Source organism: Dromiciops gliroides, chromosome 4 (assembly GCF_019393635.1).
Source record: "Dromiciops gliroides isolate mDroGli1 chromosome 4, mDroGli1.pri, whole genome shotgun sequence".
NCBI lineage: Eukaryota > Metazoa > Chordata > Mammalia > Microbiotheria > Microbiotheriidae > Dromiciops > Dromiciops gliroides.
Genome location: NC_057864.1, coordinates 441,650,767 through 441,671,338, shown reverse-complemented (window position 1 = coordinate 441,671,338; position 20,572 = coordinate 441,650,767). Strand labels below are relative to the sequence as shown.

General features: G+C 40.4%; 1 protein-coding gene across 1 annotated transcript in view; it reads left to right on the top strand.

Annotated features, from left to right (window-relative positions):
• The first annotated feature begins 223 nt into the window (after window positions 1–223).
• RSBN1 (round spermatid basic protein 1) overlaps window positions 224–20,572 on the top strand; it is a 55,190-nt gene continuing 34,841 nt past the window's right edge. The window contains 3 exon segments of the mRNA XM_044003957.1: window positions 224–370; window positions 372–969; window positions 9,152–9,825. Of these exon segments, the coding sequence (XP_043859892.1) occupies window positions 224–370; window positions 372–969; window positions 9,152–9,825 (1,419 nt within the window).

Sequence of the window (20,572 nt, the reverse complement as noted above, 5' to 3'; positions counted from 1 at the left end):
GGGACTCGGGACGGCGGGCGGCCGTTACAGCCGTTGGCCTCAACCCCCCGACACCCAGCGTAAGTGAGACGCGAGCAGGAACGACGCGTGACTCGGCGCACGCTACCCTTTCGTCCTCCCTACGCTGCGTAGTTCGGGGGGCGGGGGGAGGGACTGGGGCGGGAAGCCTACCTAACAAAACTACCACTCCCAGGAGGCAATGCGCAGCTCCAAAGGTTTTACAATGGAAACTTGGCTCGGGCACCCTACGGAACTGCCGCTTCCGTCAAGTACGGTCTGTGTCGAAGGAAAGCTGGGAGGAGGCGGGTGCCGGAGGAACTTCAAAGCCCAGCGGACCCTGCGCGAACAACGCCTGCGCGATGAGAGGACGGGGGGGGCGGTCGGGCCATTTAAATGTGTGTGTGGGTGAAATGGCTGCGCAGGTCGGAGCGGTGCGCGTAGTGCGGGCGGTGGCGGCGCCCGAGGAGCCGGACAAAGGGGGGAAGGAGAAGCCCCGGCCCGGGGCCTCGCCCCGAGGGACTAAGCGGCAGCGCCGGGCGAGCAGCGGGGGCCCCCGGGAGAAGCGGGGGCGACCGAGCCAGGACCCCCCTCCCGCTCCCCCTTACCGGCGGCGTCGCAGCCGCCAACAGCCGGGGCCGCCGCCGCCGCCTCCTGCCGCAGCCTCCACCGTCCCGGGCCCCTCGGAGCCGCTGCTGTTACCGCCGCCGCCGCCGCCGCCCTCGCTGTCCCCCGCGGGGCCCCCTCTGGCCGCCCCGCTGGCGGGCTCGGCGCTCTTCACCTTCTCGCCGCTGACGGTGAGCGCGGTCGGGCCCAAGCACAAGGGCCACAAGGAGCGCGAACGGCACCGGCACCATCACCACCACGGTGGCGACCCCGGCTCGTCGGGCGTCGCCGGCCCCAAGCACAAGGGCAAGCGGGAGAACGGCGACCAGAGCGCCGCGCTGTCTCCGGCCAAGGCTCCCAAGAGAGGTGAGTTCGGGCGGCCCCTCCCCCTGCCCGGGAGCGGGTTCTGGTCCTCCGCGCCGTAGGCCCCGCCACCCGCCCCCGGGGGCTTCGGAGCGCCCCGGCCTAGGCCCAGGCCCCGAAGCCGAGCCGCTGTCCAGCCACCCCCAGCCGGGAGAGCCCTCCCCGCCCTCGGCCCAGGGGCGCCCGGCTCCGCCGGCCCCCATCCCCGAAGCTACTAGGCCCCCACCCCAGGGCAGGGCTCGTTGGGGTCGTCCCCCCTGCCCGGCCCACCGCGCTCTGGGCTTCAACTGGGCCTCCGGGCCCCGGCTCACGCTTTGTTCTGTCTTCCCGGGCTGCCCCCCAAACGCCCAGGACAGGGAGGCGGCCGCCAAAGAGGAGCCGAGACCCGCGCGGGCTCCCCGGTAGGGCCTCTCGGCCGTCCTGGGCAGGAGTTCTCTGAAACTTCGGCGGACTCGTCCCCGAGAGCCGCGCTCGGAAGTTGACCAAGTTGTCCCTCCAGACCCAGCCTGGTGGGGGTAGCGGTGCACACCCCACCAGGTCCTCGGGGGTTCCTGCCTCTCCCGGGGCCAGAACGCCCCACTCACAGTGGCCTTCCTAGCTCAGACCCCTGGTCTGCTTAGTCTGTTATTAATTGCTGTGATGGGTAGGGAAATGTAGGCTAAAGAGTGGTTTAAAAGAATTCATTGGAAATGCTGCGCTTCTTAATGGGAAGAACACTTAGGTTTGCGCCTAATCGCCTGGCCTCTTATGTAGCAGACGATTAAGAACCACTTCTTTGCATTTCTTCCATGGAGTTGAAAGTAATAATTTTTATCATTTCCTTGCTAGGCTTTTTCCCACACAGTGGAAAAAAGAACTTAGTCTTGATCATATATATTGTTTTTGAGCGGAATTATCATCGAATGAACCAGCCACAGCTTTTTTGAGAATAGACTGGTTGCCACAGATAGATTTTATTTTTTCTTACATTCTTTTTTCGTACAAGTTGGTTTCTGTTTCTTCCGTGTGTACAGAAAGACATTCGAGTATAGCAGGCACAGAAATTTAGAGCTGCTAAGATCAGACTTCACATCTTTTTGGTCACTGGTTGGAAGCCTTTCCCCAAAACTTAGCCAGCATTTTGGATGCTTTGCCTTGCTGATTTTCTGTATTTTGGACTATTGGAGCACTGACAGTTTGTCCCTGTGTATTCTCTATAATTTGTTTCAGGTGACAAAAAGATGTCCTCAAGGTCATAAGATACTTTTAAAAATTTGCCCTATTGCCAGACTGTAAGGTTCTTAAATACTTATCGAATGAATTTTTCAGACCAGGTTTCTGGAATTCTCATTCTTCTCCACATACGTAGTTGCTTTCATCTTCTGGCCTATCTCTTTTGTTTTGTCTCCAAGTGTTATGTGCTACCTGGGTCTGTACTTTTTAAACATCTCCTTTTATCCCTTTCTGTTTTACCTAATTACCCAAATCCTAGCAACCAGTGGCTAATTGGTGATGATCGTAAGTAGTTAACATCCCTTAGTATGTGTTATCTATCATTGCCCTTTCCTGATATTCTTAGGGTAGTAGTTGGGGCCTTTAGAAGGCTTCTAAGTCCAGCCTAATATATTTCTTTGCTAGATCCATTGCTCTTTGTTCACAAATCTTTGAGAATTTAGAGTTTGTTAACTGGCGAGTGAAGGAGGTTAAAATCTGGAGTAAAAGTGAATTTTAAATATTTCCTGTTCAACAGGATCACATCTTGACTCAAAACCATGGGGTCAAAATCTCAATTGTATTGTCTTCACTTCTTTTTTTTTTTTTTTTTTTTTTTTTTTTTTTTTTTTTTTTTTTTTTTTTTTTTTTTTTTTTTTTTTTTTTTTTGCTGGGCAATGGGGGTTAAGTGACTTGCCCAGGGTCACATGGCTAGTAAATCAAGTGTCTAAGGCCGGATTTGAACTCAGGTACTCCTGAATCCAAGGCTGGTGCTTTATCCACTGAGCCACCTAGCCGCCCCGATTGTCTTCACTTCTTGGTAAATGAACATTGTAGATTGAAAACTTACTGAAGAGATGCTAAACTTTTTGAGAAAGTGTTAATTACACACTGAATTAAAAATATTAAAAAATAAACATGTGAAAATTAGGTTACCTGGAAATCTTTTGTATGTAAACCATTTCTTTTGAACTGGATTGTCTTGACAACTCAACCTTTCAGAAATAGCCAACGAAGTAACAGTAACCACAGAAACTGATGTTTCTCCCCCATTCTTGACCTCTCCACCCCTCTTATCCACCCAAACCGGGCACACAATTTCCATAATCTGTAGGCCATAGAACTCTCTCTTCCTTCTTGCTAGTTAGATAAATTGGTGGAATTTGATATTGCTTCAAATTTTTGACTTAGAGTTTTTTTCAAGAGAAAACATAAAAAAGACCCGTATTTTTTTTCTCTCTGATGTCTGTCATTAAATGACAAGAATACTCTCGTGCATTCCCTGGTGAGTCAGACTTCCCTTTCTTACATTCTTCCATCTTTGTCCAATCGCCCAGAGATATCTCTGAGCCAGATAAAATAATGGAAAGCTCTTTTGATCTGCATATGTTTCTTGTAGACTTAAACGTAAGAGCCATCTCGTAATCATTCGAGGTTCTGGAGGTAGTGGTGGATTTGAAGGGGATGCCAGAATTAGGACCTAGAGGGCCTCAGGACCAGGTTGACCTGGGTTCAAAAACTGCATCTAAAGCAAATTGCAGACTGTCACCCAGGGAATCACCTCTCAAGCTTCTGTTGCAGAGAAGGTCCTTACCTGCATTAGAGAGAGTTTTCCTCATCTGTGAGTTCCCCATACAAATGCAATCATAGCTACAATCCTACTCCCTCCCTGTAGGATCATACAGAGAACTGAATTACACAATCTCCCTAAACCACCAGAACTGCTGGGTGATCTTTTCAGCCGTTTCTTTCGCTTGTCTACCCTTCCCAAGGTGCTAATGGTGCAGGAGGGAGGAAGGAGGTGACCTAACTAATTTTAGAGACCTGAAAATATGCTCCCGGAGAATCTAGAGTTGACTGTAGTGTACCTACCATCTGTGGGCTCAGTTCTTGTGTTAAAGAACGAATTAACGTTGCCTCTGGAGAGGTATATTCAACTCTAGACACTTTACATCCTTAAGGACTATCCTTCTGCCTGGGATTCTCTTTTATTGAACTAAATGGTGACACAAAGTAGTGGATTTTATATTTAAAGGCATGTTGTCTAGTTATCCATCAATTAACAAATATTTATTAGTCAACCTACGATGTACTGGGCATTGTGCTAAGTGCTGGGAATACAAGTACAAAGAATGAAATTATATTCTAACGGGGACAACAAAGACAATTATGGAGATATATATACACAAATTAGTTAAATATACAGTACTATAGGAAGGAGGGCACTAGCAGTTGTGAAGGCTTCATGCAGAAAATGGTTTATGAGCTGCATCATAGAGGAAGAGGAGAGGGATTGTGTGTATAAACCAGAGGGGAGAGCTAGTGTTCAATTTTAATTCCCTTTAATTTTGAAAAATAGTTGCTAAAATATTTTTTTTAGTTGAACAAAGTTATATTTTCAAATAAAACAAATAATCACAGTAATCAATTCCAGAAAGAATCATTGGGAATCATTGTTCTGGTGACCTAAAGATAGCAACCAGTCATTTTCTTCCCTTTTTAGGGAAAGTTTGGGGCTAAAGTAGAATTTCTTTACAAAAATAAAAGGTCCAAGATTGACCTCAGAGAACAGTTGAGATATACCTCCCTTCTTTTTTTTTTCTTAAATTTTTATTTATTTATTTTGGTGGGACAGTGAGGGTTAAGTGACTTGCCCAGGGTCACACAGCTAGTAATTGTCAAGTGTCTGAGACCGGATTTGAACTTAGGTCCTGCTGAATCCAGGGCCCGTGTTTTATCTATTGCACCACCTAGCTGCCCCGGTAAACCTCCCTTATTTCAGACATGGTACATGAGGTTTAACTGAATTCTCTCCCCCCCCCCCTTGTTATAAGTAAGAAGGTGAGAAATATTTTAAAAAGAAGGTGATTTTTTTTTTCACGGAGCAATGGGGGTTAAGTGACTTGCCCAGGGTCACACAGCTAGTAAGTGTCAAGTGCCTGAGGCCGGATTTGAACTCAGGTACTTCTGAATCCAGGGCCGGTGCTTTATCCCCTGAGCCACCTAGCTGCCCCCTTGATTTTTTTTTTTAAATAAAGTATTTTATTTTTTTCCTGTTACATGTAAAGATAGTTCTCAACTTTTGTTTATACAAGCTTTCCAATTTCAGATATTTCTCCCTCCCTTCCCCCTCCCCTAGACAGCAGGTAATCTGATATAAGTTTATTTATATATATATATATATATATATATACATATATATGTAATAACATTAAACATATTTCTGCATTAGTCACGTTATAAGAGAAAAGTCAGAGTAATGACGGAAAAACCTCAAAATAGAAAAATCAGCACCAAAAACAAAAGAAATAGTATGGTTCATTCAGCATCTATACTCCACTATTCTTTTTTTGTTTCCTTCCTGGATTTGGAGATCCTCAAGAAGGTGATTTTTAAAAACAGTTTATTATTAATAAATAAAAATTTTAAAAGAACATAAAGGAAAATGTCTTTTAATGAATATGTATCATATAGATATAAAATGGCTCTAAAATGTGAAAATAATTTTTATATTGAGAACTTAAGAATGTTAATTTTATCTTTTAAGTTCTAAGCTCTGATTCAAGTGTAAAAATAAGAGTGTAGGCTGAAGTTAGCCTAAATATGGGGTAAAACAAATTATTATTATTTGCATCAAGAAAAATGTATAGTTAATAAAAAATTGACTTGTACTGATAGTCAATAAATAGTAAGCATTTATTAAGCACCTACTAGTTGGACATTGTACTAAAGTGTTGAGGATACAAATGCAAAAAATAGAAATGCTGTCCCTGCCCTGAAAGAGTTTACAAGTCTAAAGGGGAAGCAACATATGAAATTAAGCTAAAAAATGGTAACTGGTGGGAGGAGAGTGTACCCCAAACTCCAGGGCATGGGGGAAATGTCAGTTAGAAGCTTGAAAGTGATAGAGTACAGACCGGCAAGAAGCAAGGAGGTGAGAAAAGTTTGCCATACTAGCAGATAGGAGGATATTTTAGAATTTATCTTGTACTAAACTAGTGCTAACAGGTAATCATGTTAGATCAGCCATCAATTTAATTTTCAAGTATGTGGTTATCTTTTTTGGGGGGCGGGGGGAGGCAGTTGGGGTTAAGTGACTTGCCCACGGTCATACAACTAGCAAGTGTTAAGTGTCTGAGGTCAGATTTGACCTCGGGTCCTCCTGACTCCAGGGACAGTGCTCTATCCACTGTGCCACCTAGCTGCCCCTGTGTGGTTATCTTTTTCATGTTTGAATTGCTCTTTATATACTTCCTGTTTATCTTGAAACTTCTGGGATGTACTTGAACACAAGCATAGTCTAGCCTGGATTAGCTTTTGTGAATGAACTCATTACTAGTCTGCCAGAGAATTTTATTTAACATATCATTAATTTTTATCCAAGGCATTTCTAGCTTGGAGAGATGTCTAAAGTGATGTAGTCATCTCTCTGTCCTCTGATATGATTCTGCCCCAATACAATTTCAGGTAATATTTATAGTAATCTTGAACAGGGAAAGGTATCTTAAAATATAGTGTATGTGAACTTGCCAGAATTGAGCAGCCAAGTCACCATCCCATTCCTCCTGCACATTCCTCCCCCCAATCTTCTCCTCACTTCTCCCTCCCATTGATATCTTAATAGGTAGTATTTGTATATTTTGCAAAGTGCTTAACAAATTTTATCTTCTATGAGGTAGGTGCTATCTTTATCTCCATTTTATAGTTGAGGAAACTGAGGTAGAGATTAAGTGACTTGTCCATCTAGCTAGTATGTGTCTGGGGCTGGATTTGAACTGGAGTCTCCTTGTTTCCAGGTCTAGCACTCTAGCCACTGATCCACTTTATCACCTTTGCAGTGGAGAAGAGTGGGTGCTAGCATGCTAGCATACCCATGACTTTAGCTTGACTGAGTATTGGCCTTAGATCAATAACCCAAATTATCAGTGCTTGGCACATAGAAGCTTAATAAATGTTGATTCATTTATTCTTTGATAAGATGTTTGCATAAGTCCATTTCCCTATGGAAAGCCTTTTTGTTCTTTTTGTCTTCGACCTATCACACACCTATCTCAAAGGCTTCCTTTTAGAGGAAAATGTTATTTCTCGATATTTTTAAAGAAACTAATAAGATTTTTATTATGTTTCCACACCAAAAAAAATTGCTATTCTGCCTTTCTGTACTATAATTCATTATTTGAAATTGAATATTCATGGAATATAAGTAATATAGATAGTGTCACAGATTGTGCAATTTTCTAATTATCAAGCATAGATAAAAAAAAATCAGAGTTCAGAAATACTTGTTGCTTGTTGTTCAGCACCTTGAAATACTAGTGTGTTAACTTCCAAACCAAATGACCTGTCCTTGAGAAAGAGAAGCAGCTATTTTATCAGAAAACCTGTCCTCCATAACAACAAAAACAAAACTATAAGAAAAGTGGGAATACAAATGAGTTTTATAGTCTACCCCACTGAGGCTTTGTCATGTTAGGAATACCAGCCCTAAATTGGTAGTAATATAGAAAATGTGTTACAATCAAGGCAACTCTCTCTTGGTGTTAATTTCAGTGGCAGATCTAGGTCACAATTCATCTTCTGCATACCAAATAGCTCTGCCTGAAATCTTAAAGTAATAGGATTTTTTCAGCAAGACTTTTTTTCTTCTTCTGTAAATGTGCCTCTTATTAAATCACTAAAATATTGATATGGTGTTTAAAATTAGTAATCTAACTTATGTAACCTATGTACAGAATAGCATTACCACTTGGTTGCTTGGGAACGCTGCAAAAAATCACTTTGGTATATAGGACAAAGTTAAACAAATTAATTTCTGTCTTGAAAGAAGCACATCTTGTAAATGTGCTTCATTTTGCTTCCTAAACTGAATATGCTTAACTCCTGTTCCTAAGCTACTAAAAGTTGTAATTCTTAGTTTTTAAAGATATGTGTATATGGTAAATTTCCAGATACTACAGAACTCAATTTTAGTTATGTGATATCAGTATTTAATATTATTCACATGCTCTTAAAGGCAGTTGTTAATTGGAAATAAAAACTAATCAGGATTAATTAACACTTCAAAATATTTGATTTATGCTTCAGGTTATGCTTTCAGGTTTTTAAAAGTTTATCTAATTTACTTTTTGCATATTTAGTAAGAGTTACAGTGAGGAGATCAGGATCATAATTTATTGTCTGTATATTAATTCCCTCCTCAAATGTTATTTCAAAGTAAGCCCCAGATTTAATAATACATGTAGGTACTCAACTGACAGTTATTTGTGTCTTATGAAGTAAGGTATGTGTGTGCATGTATAGACACATGCAATAAACGTGCACATTTTGTGGTGTGTTTTTTTAAGTAACAACCTTATATTTAATTTTGTAGGATCACCTGTGAGAGATTGTTTCCAGCTTTTGACCAATAAATGATTTGTCTTAAGTATTTTTCTCTAGTAAACTGTAGGCTAATAACACTTAATTTAGCTTTTGCTTAAATTTTATACACAGATTGATTTCTAGAACACACATGTAAACTACTAGAGATATTTTCTTAATCTTGGTCACATGGACCATTTTCTCTAGAATATAAAAGTATGTTTTTATTTACTCTTCACATTTGAATACTCTTACATTGAGACTATTGTTAAGTTTCCTAGCACTGATATATATATATATATATATATATATATATATATTTGTTGTTGTTGTTTTTGTGGGGCAGTGAGGGTTAAGTGACTTGCCCAGGGTCACACAGCTAGTAAGTGTCAAGTGTCTGAGGCCGGATGTGAACTCAGGTCCTCCTGACTCCAGGGCCGGGGCTCTATCCACTGTGCCACCTAGCTGCCCCTACTGATATATTTTTAAATGGGAAAAAATGACCTAAATAATCTGACCTGAATCAGCTTGATAATGGGGATTCCTTTAGTTAGGAGGGAAAATGACTTTTTAAAAGTTTGTATGCTGTTATTGAAGACCTAATGACTGACTTCTTTTTAATTATCATGGCCAGAAACACCAGATGAAAATGGCAAAACCCAGAGGGCTGATGACTTTGTCATGAAGAAAATAAAGAAGAAAAAGAAAAAGAAACATCGAGAAGATATGCGTGGGAGACGCCTTAAAATGTACAACAAAGAAGTACAGACTGTCTGTGCTGGCCTGACCCGAATTAACAAGGAGATTCTGACCCAAGGACAGGTGAATAACAGTACAGGAGTTAACAAGGAATCCTTCAGGTATCTGAAAGATGAGCAGTTGTGCCGGCTCGATTTGGGCATGCAAGAATACCGGGTACCCCAGGGAGTCCAAACACCATTTATGACTCACCAGGAGCATTCTATTCGTAGCAACTTCTTAAAAACAGGCACTAAATTTAGTAACTTTATTCACGAGGAGCACCAGTCCAATGGTGGTGCTCTAGTTCTTCATGCCTACATGGATGAACTCTCATTTTTGTCTCCAATGGAGATGGAGAGATTTTCTGAAGAGTTCCTTACTCTGACATTCAGTGAAAACGAAAAAAATGCAGCTTACTATGCATTAGCAATAGTGCATGGGGCAGCTGCTTATCTGCCTGACTTCCTGGACTATTTTGCTTTTAATTTTCCCAACACTCCAGTGAAAATGGAAATTCTGGGCAAGAAAGATATTGAAACAACAACCATTTCAAACTTTCATACTCAGGTAAGGTAAAGGTTATGATGAATTATTCAGCAACATAAATGTATTTATTGCAATAGTGTAACCCTCAAGTGCCATTGAGCAACACCTAGCAATACTTTGACAAAGTTTAATGTCATCCAATATAGTTTAAAACTTCAGGTTTGTTTGTTCCTCTTCCTGAAAAATCTTAATTGCTAGAGCAGAATATTCTCCTTGTTTGATGGGGGTGGGAGAGAGTGTTTGTTTGAGCTTAATCTAACATCTAAAGTGGGAATTCTGCATATTAATATATCAGTGCTAGTTGTGGAAGAATCAGATTGAAGGAAATCAATCTGTCCTTTCACAAATCAGGAATATGTTGGTTTATTGTGTAGCAGGTGTGATTGGGTCTGGTAGTTTCAAGGTATTAAGCTAGTTAATACCTTGTACTTATGATGAAACATGTGAGGGTCTTGGCCTTTTTATTTGCCAGGCTTGAACTGGTCCTTGTCTCATTTCTTCCAGTAACTTGTTGGCAGTCTATCCCAGAAATATACCCCATTTGTGTGACTTGGAAGTGTCACTAGGAAGACCGCCATAGCCTCTGCTCCTTCTGCCTGTAAACACTTGTGATCTAAACTACTCCTAAGCCTTGCTTGGGCAGCTAGGCTTAAGTCAGCAGGGAACCTCTCTCCCCTTCACAACCAGTGGCTTCTAATCAGACTGATTTTTTTTTTTCATACTGATTTTTTATTTTTTAGGACCTAATGGGAAATCAGCATTATCTCCCCTTTTTTTGTCCCTCTCCTAACTTTTCTCACAAGGATTTATGAGTGGTTACTCTATGGATAATGTAAAATCCTACACAAGTTGTTATGGAGAAAAACTCCCCCTGTAGGAATTTGATATGATTTATATGTAGCCTGGTTTTTCAGGTTATTTAATACCTTGCTGCTGATATTGACCTTGGGGACTTTTTTTAGGGGTCATCTAGACTGTAGCACATAAGGCTCTCAGCTGCTACAACATGATGCTTACAAGCCACTTAGGTCTATTTGAAACCTCTTCTAACTTAAATCTTTCCAGTGATTTTTTTTTTAAACTGTCCTTGCCTCCAATGAGGGGAGTATCCAGTTTAGATTCATAAGCTTCAGAATTTCTCTAATTGAAGTTCTCTCTGCAGTAGAGAGAGCAGGAGCAGCCAATCTGGAGAGGTCGCAAGATGGGGCGGCCCAAGACGTTGGAACACGATGTGCAATAAAGGGCTTCGTCTTGGATTTTGGCCTTGTTACCACAATCAGGTACCGAAGTGCTGACTTTTGTAGTAGATTTTGGGTTTTATTTTTATTTTTATTTTTTATTTTTTAGGCGTTTTGCCCTATAAAGGTTAAGGAAGCCAGTTTTTATAAGTATTGAAGAGACTGGAACCAGTACTCCTAGATTAGCCCATCTGCCATAAGTCCCTAATTAACAAGAAAAGGTGTTGCTGAGAGCATATTTAACATGGTATAACACTTTTTTTTTTTTAGAAAAATGCAGCAAACTTTCTGTTTGGATGGAGAGGCCAGCAAGTAGCTCTAAGAAATGCTAGAAGGTTGGAAAAATAAGGGTCCTGGTTTTATAAGGGTGACTTTTACTTCCAGGTTCTTCTGTATTGGACATACTTATATCCAGGCTGACTGCACACAGGCTAAAAATATAAGCAAATGACTCTTAAATTCCCTGCTGATTTTTGTCCTCCGATTTTTACAATGGAGCTGAAATTTATATGACTGTACCAACAACTTACCTTAAGTTTAAGAATGACAATTTTTAAAAGAATAGGTAAGATTATTGCTAGGCTTGTTATAGTTCTTATTCACCATGTTCCCCATATGAGAATTTTGGGGACCATGGGATACTGGCATTTAGGTAATTTGTAGTGGCTCTGATAACTTAGTTTAATACTGAGAATTTTCAGTTTTCAGGAGTGTGTGGGTTAGAGATGAAAGAATGACTTGATCCTAGGAGTTTGTATTCAGATTCAAACATGGAAAATGCTTATGTGTGATAAGAATGGAATAGTAGCAAATATTTTAGGAGGCAAGGCTAGTGGTTTATAAACATACTACAATAGTCAGTAGAATTAAAGTATTTTAAAAGTAAATATTTAATAAATACTTCTCAGTTATTCTGTTTAAAACTACTATTTGGTATAAATATAGTTTGTACATGTAAAAATCTACTTATAAGAAAGGAAATATTTAGGTATAAGCTGGGAAAATGTTGATCATAGATTGTCCTCAGTTTCTTTTCAAGTTTCATTTGTGGGGAAAATATTCTTTTTCTAAGATCAGCTAGTTTAGAGTGTTTAACCTGGTGTCTTATAAGCCTGAGTTCTTTTATCTGTCCTCAGATACTTTACTAGCTGTGTAACCCTGGATAAGTTACTTAACTTCTCTCTGCCTCAGTTTCCTCATTTATAAAGTGAGAACAGTAATAGTGCCTACCTCCAAAATTGTTGTTAGGATAAAAATGAGGTCATATTAGTAAAGTGCTTTGCAAGCTGTTAAGTGCTAAGTAATGCTATTATTATTCAGATCATTAGAACACACAGGACTTCTTTACTTAGTTTTATGAAATAATAGGGTGTGGAATTCGTTTTGGAGTACTAGGAGGTATAACTAAATACTTCTTAATCAAGATTGTATGTTTTGGGGACCATGAGTTGATACATGTTTCATCTTTGTTAGCTTTTATTAGTTTCTATTGCTTACATATTGGAATCAGTTTGGTTTATTCTGTGGATACCAGTACAACATCCAGAGTTATCATCTGCTATTCTTTCATCTTGTTACATGAATGACCTACCTTTTCTGGTTATAAATGTCTTTGATGGCTTATGTGTTGTCTTCCATAATGGGAATGTGAGCTCTTTCAGAGCAGGGACTGTGTTTTCATTTGTTTGCCCAGCACTTGGTACATTATAGGTATTTAATAAATGCTTTCCCATTCTACTTCTTGCACACTAGTCATTATCTGTATGTAATAAGCTACAGTTTGCTTTTACTTATCATATATCTTTTTAATTGCCCTTTAGGTTACCAGCATTTTTTTTTTTAATTGTTTGATTTTTTTTTTTTTTTTTTGCAGGGCAATGAGGGTTAAGTGACTTTACCAGGGTCACAGTTAGTGTCAAGTGTCTGAGGCTGAATTTGAACTCAGGTCTTCCTGAATCCAGGGCAGTGCTTTATTCACTGTGCTACCTACCTTCCCCACCTGCCGTTTTTGAAGTATATTTTGTTTTGTTTCATTTTGTTGTCTGGAGGTGATAAATGGATTCATTCAATTCTTTGTTTTCTATATTTCTAAATTCTGGGTAATTTTTTTGTATTATTTCCTTTTTCATGACATTCAAGTTTTTTGACTTGTTTTCTTCAAGTAGATCTATTATCCTTAAGTTGTCTTTGTGCATCCTATTTTTGAGGTCAGTGGTATTGGTTTGGATAGAGAGCCATGTATTTTGTTTGTTTTTTTGTTTTGTTTTGTCTTTTCAGGGCAATGAAGGTTAAGTGACTTGCCCAGGGTCACACAGCTAGTTAAGTGTCAAGTGTCTGAGGCTGGATTTGAACTCGGGTCCTCCTGAATCCAAGGCCAGTGCTTTATCCACTGTGCCACCTAGCTGCCCCCAAGAGCCATGTAGACTTTTGTTTTTCTTTTTTTCCATATCTTCCTCCACATAAGTATTTTTGTATTCTAAGTCTGTTAATTTCATTGGTTTCTTTGGAGAAACTCTCCACATTGATTCTCATTTTTCCCCTAATCTGCTAATTGAGTTTTATTTCTGCATTAAGAACTATATAGTCTGACAGAAGACAACTCAACAATGAAAATTCTGGCTTTTGTTTTTTTCCTAATTTCCTTTTTTTATGTTTTTCATTTCTTTTTTTAATCACTCTGGAATCTCTTGTTCCAGGCTTTCTTGAGATTCTGCAATAAAAACTTTCCCTTTTTGTTCTAATTTATGAGAGCTTTGTAACCTCTTGGAGAGTTTAACATTCATCCTTCTAGTTTCAAGATCACCTCTATTAAATTATCTGCTTGTGCTATAGGTTTTTGTGTTTGTTTGTTTTTGTTGTTGTTGTTTTGTGGCTGGGCAGAATCAGTGTCTTTCTTGTGTCCTAGGGGTAGAAAGTGAGTGGGGTTTGATGGCAAGGTCTGTAGCAAAAGGAAATCACACTGTGGACCCCAAGCACAGCTCTTTGTTTGGTTTGAGCATCCTTGGCTACTTGTTGAGGTGTGGGGCTGAGTGAACACATTGGAATATTAGCATTCTCTGTACTTAGCTTTAATTGTACTACATCTGGAGCTTAACTCTTCTTTTGTAGTTTCTTGAGAGTTAAGAAATGACTGAGGAAAACGTCTAGTCTGCTGTGTTACTGGCTATGTGACAGAATTCTCTAGTCAGCTGCAAATTTGATCATAGGAAGACTATTGGTCTTTACAGCATCTTTCTCATTTTACCCTGGCTGCTGGAAGAATAAGAGGTGGTGGAATGGGCACTGAGGCTTCACAACCCCTACAGATAAGTTGAATTTTAGGCAGACATTTAAGAAAACTCCTTCCCCACCACAGCCAGGTTAGCCACAGAGCAGTTTGTCCCTTCTTCCCTGCAGCTTATGGCCACAGATGGGGTCATCAGCCACTCTTTCAGAGCTTACCATGTTGTACAGAGTTGGATAGTCCCTGGTCTGAAGCAGCTCCTTCACTACTTAATGTTTATAAGGATGTGGCTAGTCTTGGAGGTAGCCCACCAATAAACACTATTGGGTGGTATGGGGAGATAAGTGGTATGATGTGATATGAAGAAGTCGAGGAGAATTAAAGTATTGGACAAGTGTAACACTGCTCTCCTGTTAAATCCTGAACCCAGGTCATTTAGTGTATGGTGCCTGGCCAAGAGGTAGGTACTGTGTAAGGGCCCTAAAATTCTAGCTGTGTTGTCTAAAATCTAATGAGCGGTCACCTTAAATTAGAAGCTTTAGCAAGAGTTTAGCCTTTTAAGTATTTATTAAAGTGCATTAGAAGTTAGTGAAGAGGGGCGGCTAGGTGTCGCAGTGGATAAAGCACCAGCCCTGGTTTAGGAGGACCTGAGTTCAAATCCGGCCTCAGACACTTGACACTTACTAGCTATGTGACCCTGGGCAAGTCACTTAACCCCTATTGTCCCACCAAAAAAAAAGAGTAGTTAGTGAAGTAGAGAGAGAGAGAGAGGTAAAAAGCAAACTTCATCTAACTATCTAAGAGAGCCTGGCATCTGTCCTCCCACCAAGCTCAAGTCTGGAACCAAAAGGGCTGCTCCTCAGCGGCTTCTCCAGGAGCCTCCTGTGAAACAGGAAACAGGGCCATCCACACACAGCTCCAAGCTAATTGGCTGGTAACCACTGATTGACAGGACCCAGGGGCAGCAGACATCACTTCTGGATGCAAGTCACATGGTTTCTTTTCAGGCCAGAGCTCACAATGTCCCTCCCAGCAGGGAGTGTCCATTCCAATTCTCACAATTGATAGACTTCACTTGTACTCTGCCTGTCCACTTGTACTCTGCCTGTCCAACTGCCTACTAGCTTTTTTCATTCAACTTGATTTCTCCTGTGTGGATTATGAGACTAAATGTTGAGTAGCCATGGCTTTCATTGAGGAGATCCATCCTACATACAGTGTTTTGGCACTTGATGCAGTTGGTATGACTCCATCAACTAGTGTGAGTGTCCTAGAGAATCTGTGTGTGGAACATCACACCCCAATTTATAACTTATGGAGGACACATTCCAGGACAGTGACAAATACCTATTATAAGTATGTACTTTTGTATGTATAACTTGCCAAATATTGGTGATGAGAAGATGTTTATGAACAATTGTCCCAAAGGCCACACTATGATATTAATGTATAGGAAAATCTTTGAGGAGAGCCTTTAATTTTACTGAGGGGGTGTGTGTGTGTGTGTGTGTGTGTGTGTTTATTTATGTGTGTATTTATTTATCTGCAATCAGCATGGTCTTGAATTGCCTATAGCTCTCTTCAGTAGAGAAGACATCTGCATGTATACTCATTTTCATCAAGTATACCCTTGTGTAAAAAGGACCATTTACGTAAAGACTTTTTAGAAAGGTGCTGGTGTAGGCATCTAGTAGGGCATTGGCCAGTGACTTTTTGCCAGCTTTTTCGAGTGAGGCATTAGCACCATCCATGATTTCTTCTATTATTTTGCAATTTTTCACTTTGATCTTGAATGTCTTTACAACTGCTTCTTATGTGAGAAAATACTTCTTGTTTTTTGTGGAAGTGAAGGACCATGGGTATGAAACTTTCATATAGTAGCACTTTTTGATATGTAAATTAGTTTTGTAGAACTTTCTTTTTTATCCTTTATTATAATAGATGACTTTCTGGGAGAGGCCTGAGGGAAAAATAAAATAGTAAATGTAGATGGAGTAAAAACAAGATAATCTAAAATTAAAAACAATGTTTTACCTCTCGTGCTTTTCCCACTGTGCATTTGGTCCGAGGTTACCATGCTCTTACTTCTAAATTTTTATCTTAGATATCATTTTCACTTCAGACACTTTTGATAGAGGTGGTAAAGTTGTCACTGATAAGAACAGACCATTGAACTTCTAGTACATCTCTTCTATTGTTAACTTGTATTAATTGTTATCCTTCCAGTTTTAATCTCCTTCCAGAGATGATTTGGTTTGGTTGAGTCTTAGAGCAAACTTTCTCTTGACTCATTTTTTTCTCTTCTTGCCACTGACCTTGTATTTTTGTGAGGTATAATACCCTTCATTTACCTTCCTACGGAATGGTTTTGGAACTGAGCTCTATTCTAAATAGTTGTTGGCCCTTCTACCTACAATGTGTTCTAGATTGATCATGAGATAAAGTGCTTTGCCTTAAGGGGTTTCTTGACTCTTAAGCCTTCCATATTGTGGTAGTTTTGTATGTAGTATGCATATGCACTATTTCTAATGTCATCAATGTAGAGCTGAGGTTTTCAATTTTATTGTATGTTCATTTTAAACAAAAGTTTCTGTGTATATTTTGAAATTAAATACATATACTCTTATATTCTACATAAATTATCAGATACACAATAAATTAAAAGACAAAGATGAACAGTATTCAGTATTTAACAGAATTAAAAATTCTGTTTATTAAAGTTTAAAAAAACCACAACAACTTTGCTCTTAATCATTGTGATTGAATATGAATATGCTTTATTATTTAGAAAAATCCCTGTGCGTGCCTAATGGGATAGGGCAGATCTTCTAAACAGTTCTATCAACATAGTTAGACTTCACTTTTTTTAGAGACATAAAATCAAGTGACAAATGACAATCAAATAATGTTATGAAAGTGAGTAAACACAAGAGCTTTTTAGCAGTGGCCTGTTTCTTTATGTAGATATTCACTTAGTGCAAAAACCAAGCAGAAGTAAATTGTCTTTGATTTCAACATGGCTGAAAATTTTCGTTAATTTTTCCTCTTTATGTGGTTCTGCTTTATGGATATTCCTATGCTTTATTTTTCAATTGATGTTTGGCCTATTTAGTTTAGTTTCTGTATGAGTGTGAAGGACAAGGTTCATTTGGTTGACTGTAGAGCGCTGGATGGGATTCCTCTATATTCTGAAAAGGTGGTCAGGTTCAAGTTTTGAAGGCCTTTAAGTGAGAGAGGTGTGTGTTTGATTCTAGAGTCTGTAGGGGGAGCCCCAGCAGTTGTTGAGTATGGGGAAGTGCTGTGGCTGTCGAGAATGGATTGTAGGGGAGAGACTTGAGCTAGGGAAGAGCAAGGAAAGAGGCTATTCAAAAATCTAGGCCAGACATCATAAGGTTCCTGAATAATGTGGCTTTGGGAGTGGGTACAAGAGATGGAGTGGTGGGAACTACAGATTTGGCAGCTAACAGAACATGTCACGTGAGGGAGAGCAAGGTGAATGTGAGTAATAGGAAGATGGTGATGCTCTCATTAGAAATAAGGAAGGTGGAGTGACAGTGATGTAAGGAGCTCTCAGATCAGAAGGGGGGTGGGGAGGCCTTGTAGCACAGAGCCTGCCAAAGCTCTGAATGGTCTGGAGCATGTGCGGTGCCATGAGTTTTGTTAATGGCCCATGTGCAGCTGCTGCTGTGGGTACACAGGTGGGAGGTAGGTTAGGTTATTAATAACCCTGAGGGACTGTTCAGTGCACGAAGGGGACAGCTGGGAGTTTGTACAGAGGGGACAAGGAGCCGTATTTGGTGATACAGTGATGTGTGATTGTATAGGAAACACATTGCACGCTTGGCTACTGCAGGGAGTGTAGGATGGGATTCATCCTCCCACTCTGGTTATTACAGGCTCCTTAGGTCATACTGTGGCCCTCCACCACTTTGGAGAACACTTGTCCAGAGAACTTCCCAGCTGTTCTACTTACAGTCCTAGAGAGCTTCCTGGAGTATTAAGAATTGTGACTTGTCAACCGTCAGTATCCCAGGGATGGGGCTTTTATTTAGGTTTTTATGAATTGATGGCCATTTCTTTTACTGTTATGCTCTATGGCCTCCGTGTGTGTGTGTGTGTGTACATGTGTGCACACACGTATGTACACATCAATAATAATACCAACCTCACTGTTATTACTGCTTTTTTTCTTTTATGGTTATGGCTGGTGTGTGATTTGAATACTTTTTAGGGGGACCTCTGCATTGCATAAAGGACTTGTCAAAATGTTTTATATTCTTTCTACTTGTTGATCTTTATTGCAATAAAATATTCCATTACATTAATGTACTACAATATATTTAACATTTCCCTCTTGGCAGACATTAAGGTGCTTGTTAATGTTTTAAGAATGTTGTATAATGCTGCTATGAGGATCTTTCAGCAGAATTTTAAAAAACAACACTTTCAGGATTATATTGTCAACAGTAGAATCATTAGGTCAACAGGGGGATGCATATCATCTTCTTTGCCTATTTAGATAAGCTGGTATTACATATTTTTAAAAATTTGTATCTCTTCCTGAGTCGTAAGCTCTTAATATTATTAAGATTAATATGTATGAGTATTAATTAATAATTATATTTATACATAGTGTATAATATTATTAAAACTATTAATATGTGCCAGGCATCATGTTAAGCACTGAGGATGCAAAGAAGGCAAAACAATATCCACTGCCCTCAGGGGGCTCATTACTCTAACGTGGGAGATAACATGGACATGCAAACAACGATGCATATAAGACCTCAGAAGAAAGGCATTGGAGGGAGGACGGAGAACTGAGACAGGCCTCCTGCAGAAGGTAGAATTTGAACCGAATCTTGATGGAAAGCCAGGAGGCAAAGGGGAGGAGGTGAAGACTTTGCAGGCACGGAGCTCAGTTAGTGAAAAGCACATTAAGAAATGAAGTGTGCATGTGAGGAATGACATGTGGGCCAGTCTAGCTGGGCCATGGAGTAAGCAGAGGGGAGCAAGGGATGAAATGTCAGAAGTCTGGAAGAGGCCAGATGGTGAATGGCTCTTAAATACTAAATAGTGGATTTCATGTTTAGTTTGGGGATAATAGGGAGCTTAGAGTTGGGGGCTGGGGGGCGGGGAGCAGGGGTGTGGACATAGTCAGCTCTGAGCTTTAGGAAAATCACTTTGGCTGCTATGTGGAGGAGGGACTTGTAGGAAGACCACCAGAAAAGTTATTATAATAGCCCCTGGCATGAAGTGATAAAGGTCTGTATACAAGGGTAGCTTCAGTTTCAGAGGGAAGAAGAGGCATATGCATGAGATGTGATGGCAGATATGTAGAGTGACTTATGAGAAAGAGTCAAGGATGACATTGAGATTCTGAGCTCGGGTGACTGCAAGTATAGGGTGCCCTTGATAGTAGTGGTATAACTGGGGAGAGGATTTGGGAGGGAAACATAGTTCTATTTTGAACATGTTGCGTTTGTAGTGCCTGTGGGACATCTGATTTGAAATATCCAAAGGGCAATTGGTAATATGAGACTAGAGCTCAAGAGAGGCCTAAGGATACTGGGTATGAATGATCTGCATAGAGAGTGATGACTGAACTCATGGGAGCTGATGAGATCACCGAATAAGATAGGATAGAGTGAGAAGAGAAGAGGGCCCAGGGCAGAGCTTGGGAGGGCACCCCTGGTTGGTTTGGAATAAACTTAGAAAATCTAGCAAAGATAACTGAAAAGAGATAGTCAGGTAGGAAGGAAAAAGAGAGTTTATGCCATTAAACCTAGGAGAGAATATCTAGTAGAGGGAGATTGGTGGTCAAGAGCGGTGCAGAATTGAGAAAAGCCCCTACATTTGACAGAGATCATCTGTAACTTTCATTTATTTATTTATTTTTGTGGGGCAATGGGGTTAAGTGACTTGCCCAGGGTCACACAGCTAGTAAGTGTCAAGTGTCTGAGGCCGGATTTGAACTCAGAACTCCTGAATTCAGGGCCGGTGCTTTATCCACTGGCCACCCTAGCTGCCCCTCATCTGTAACTTTTAAAAGAGCAGTTTGGTCTTTACGTGGTGGCAAGGAATTGGAAGTTGAGGGGATGCCCATCAATTGGGGAATGGCTGGACAAGTTGTGGTATATGAATGTAATGGAATACTATTGTGCTGTAAGAAACGATGAGCAGGAGGAGTTCAGAGAAACCTGGAGGGTCTTGCAAGGGCTGATGATGAGTGAGATGAGCAAAACCAGTAGAACATTGTACACAGTATCATCAACATTGTGTGTGGATCTACTGTGATGGACTATAT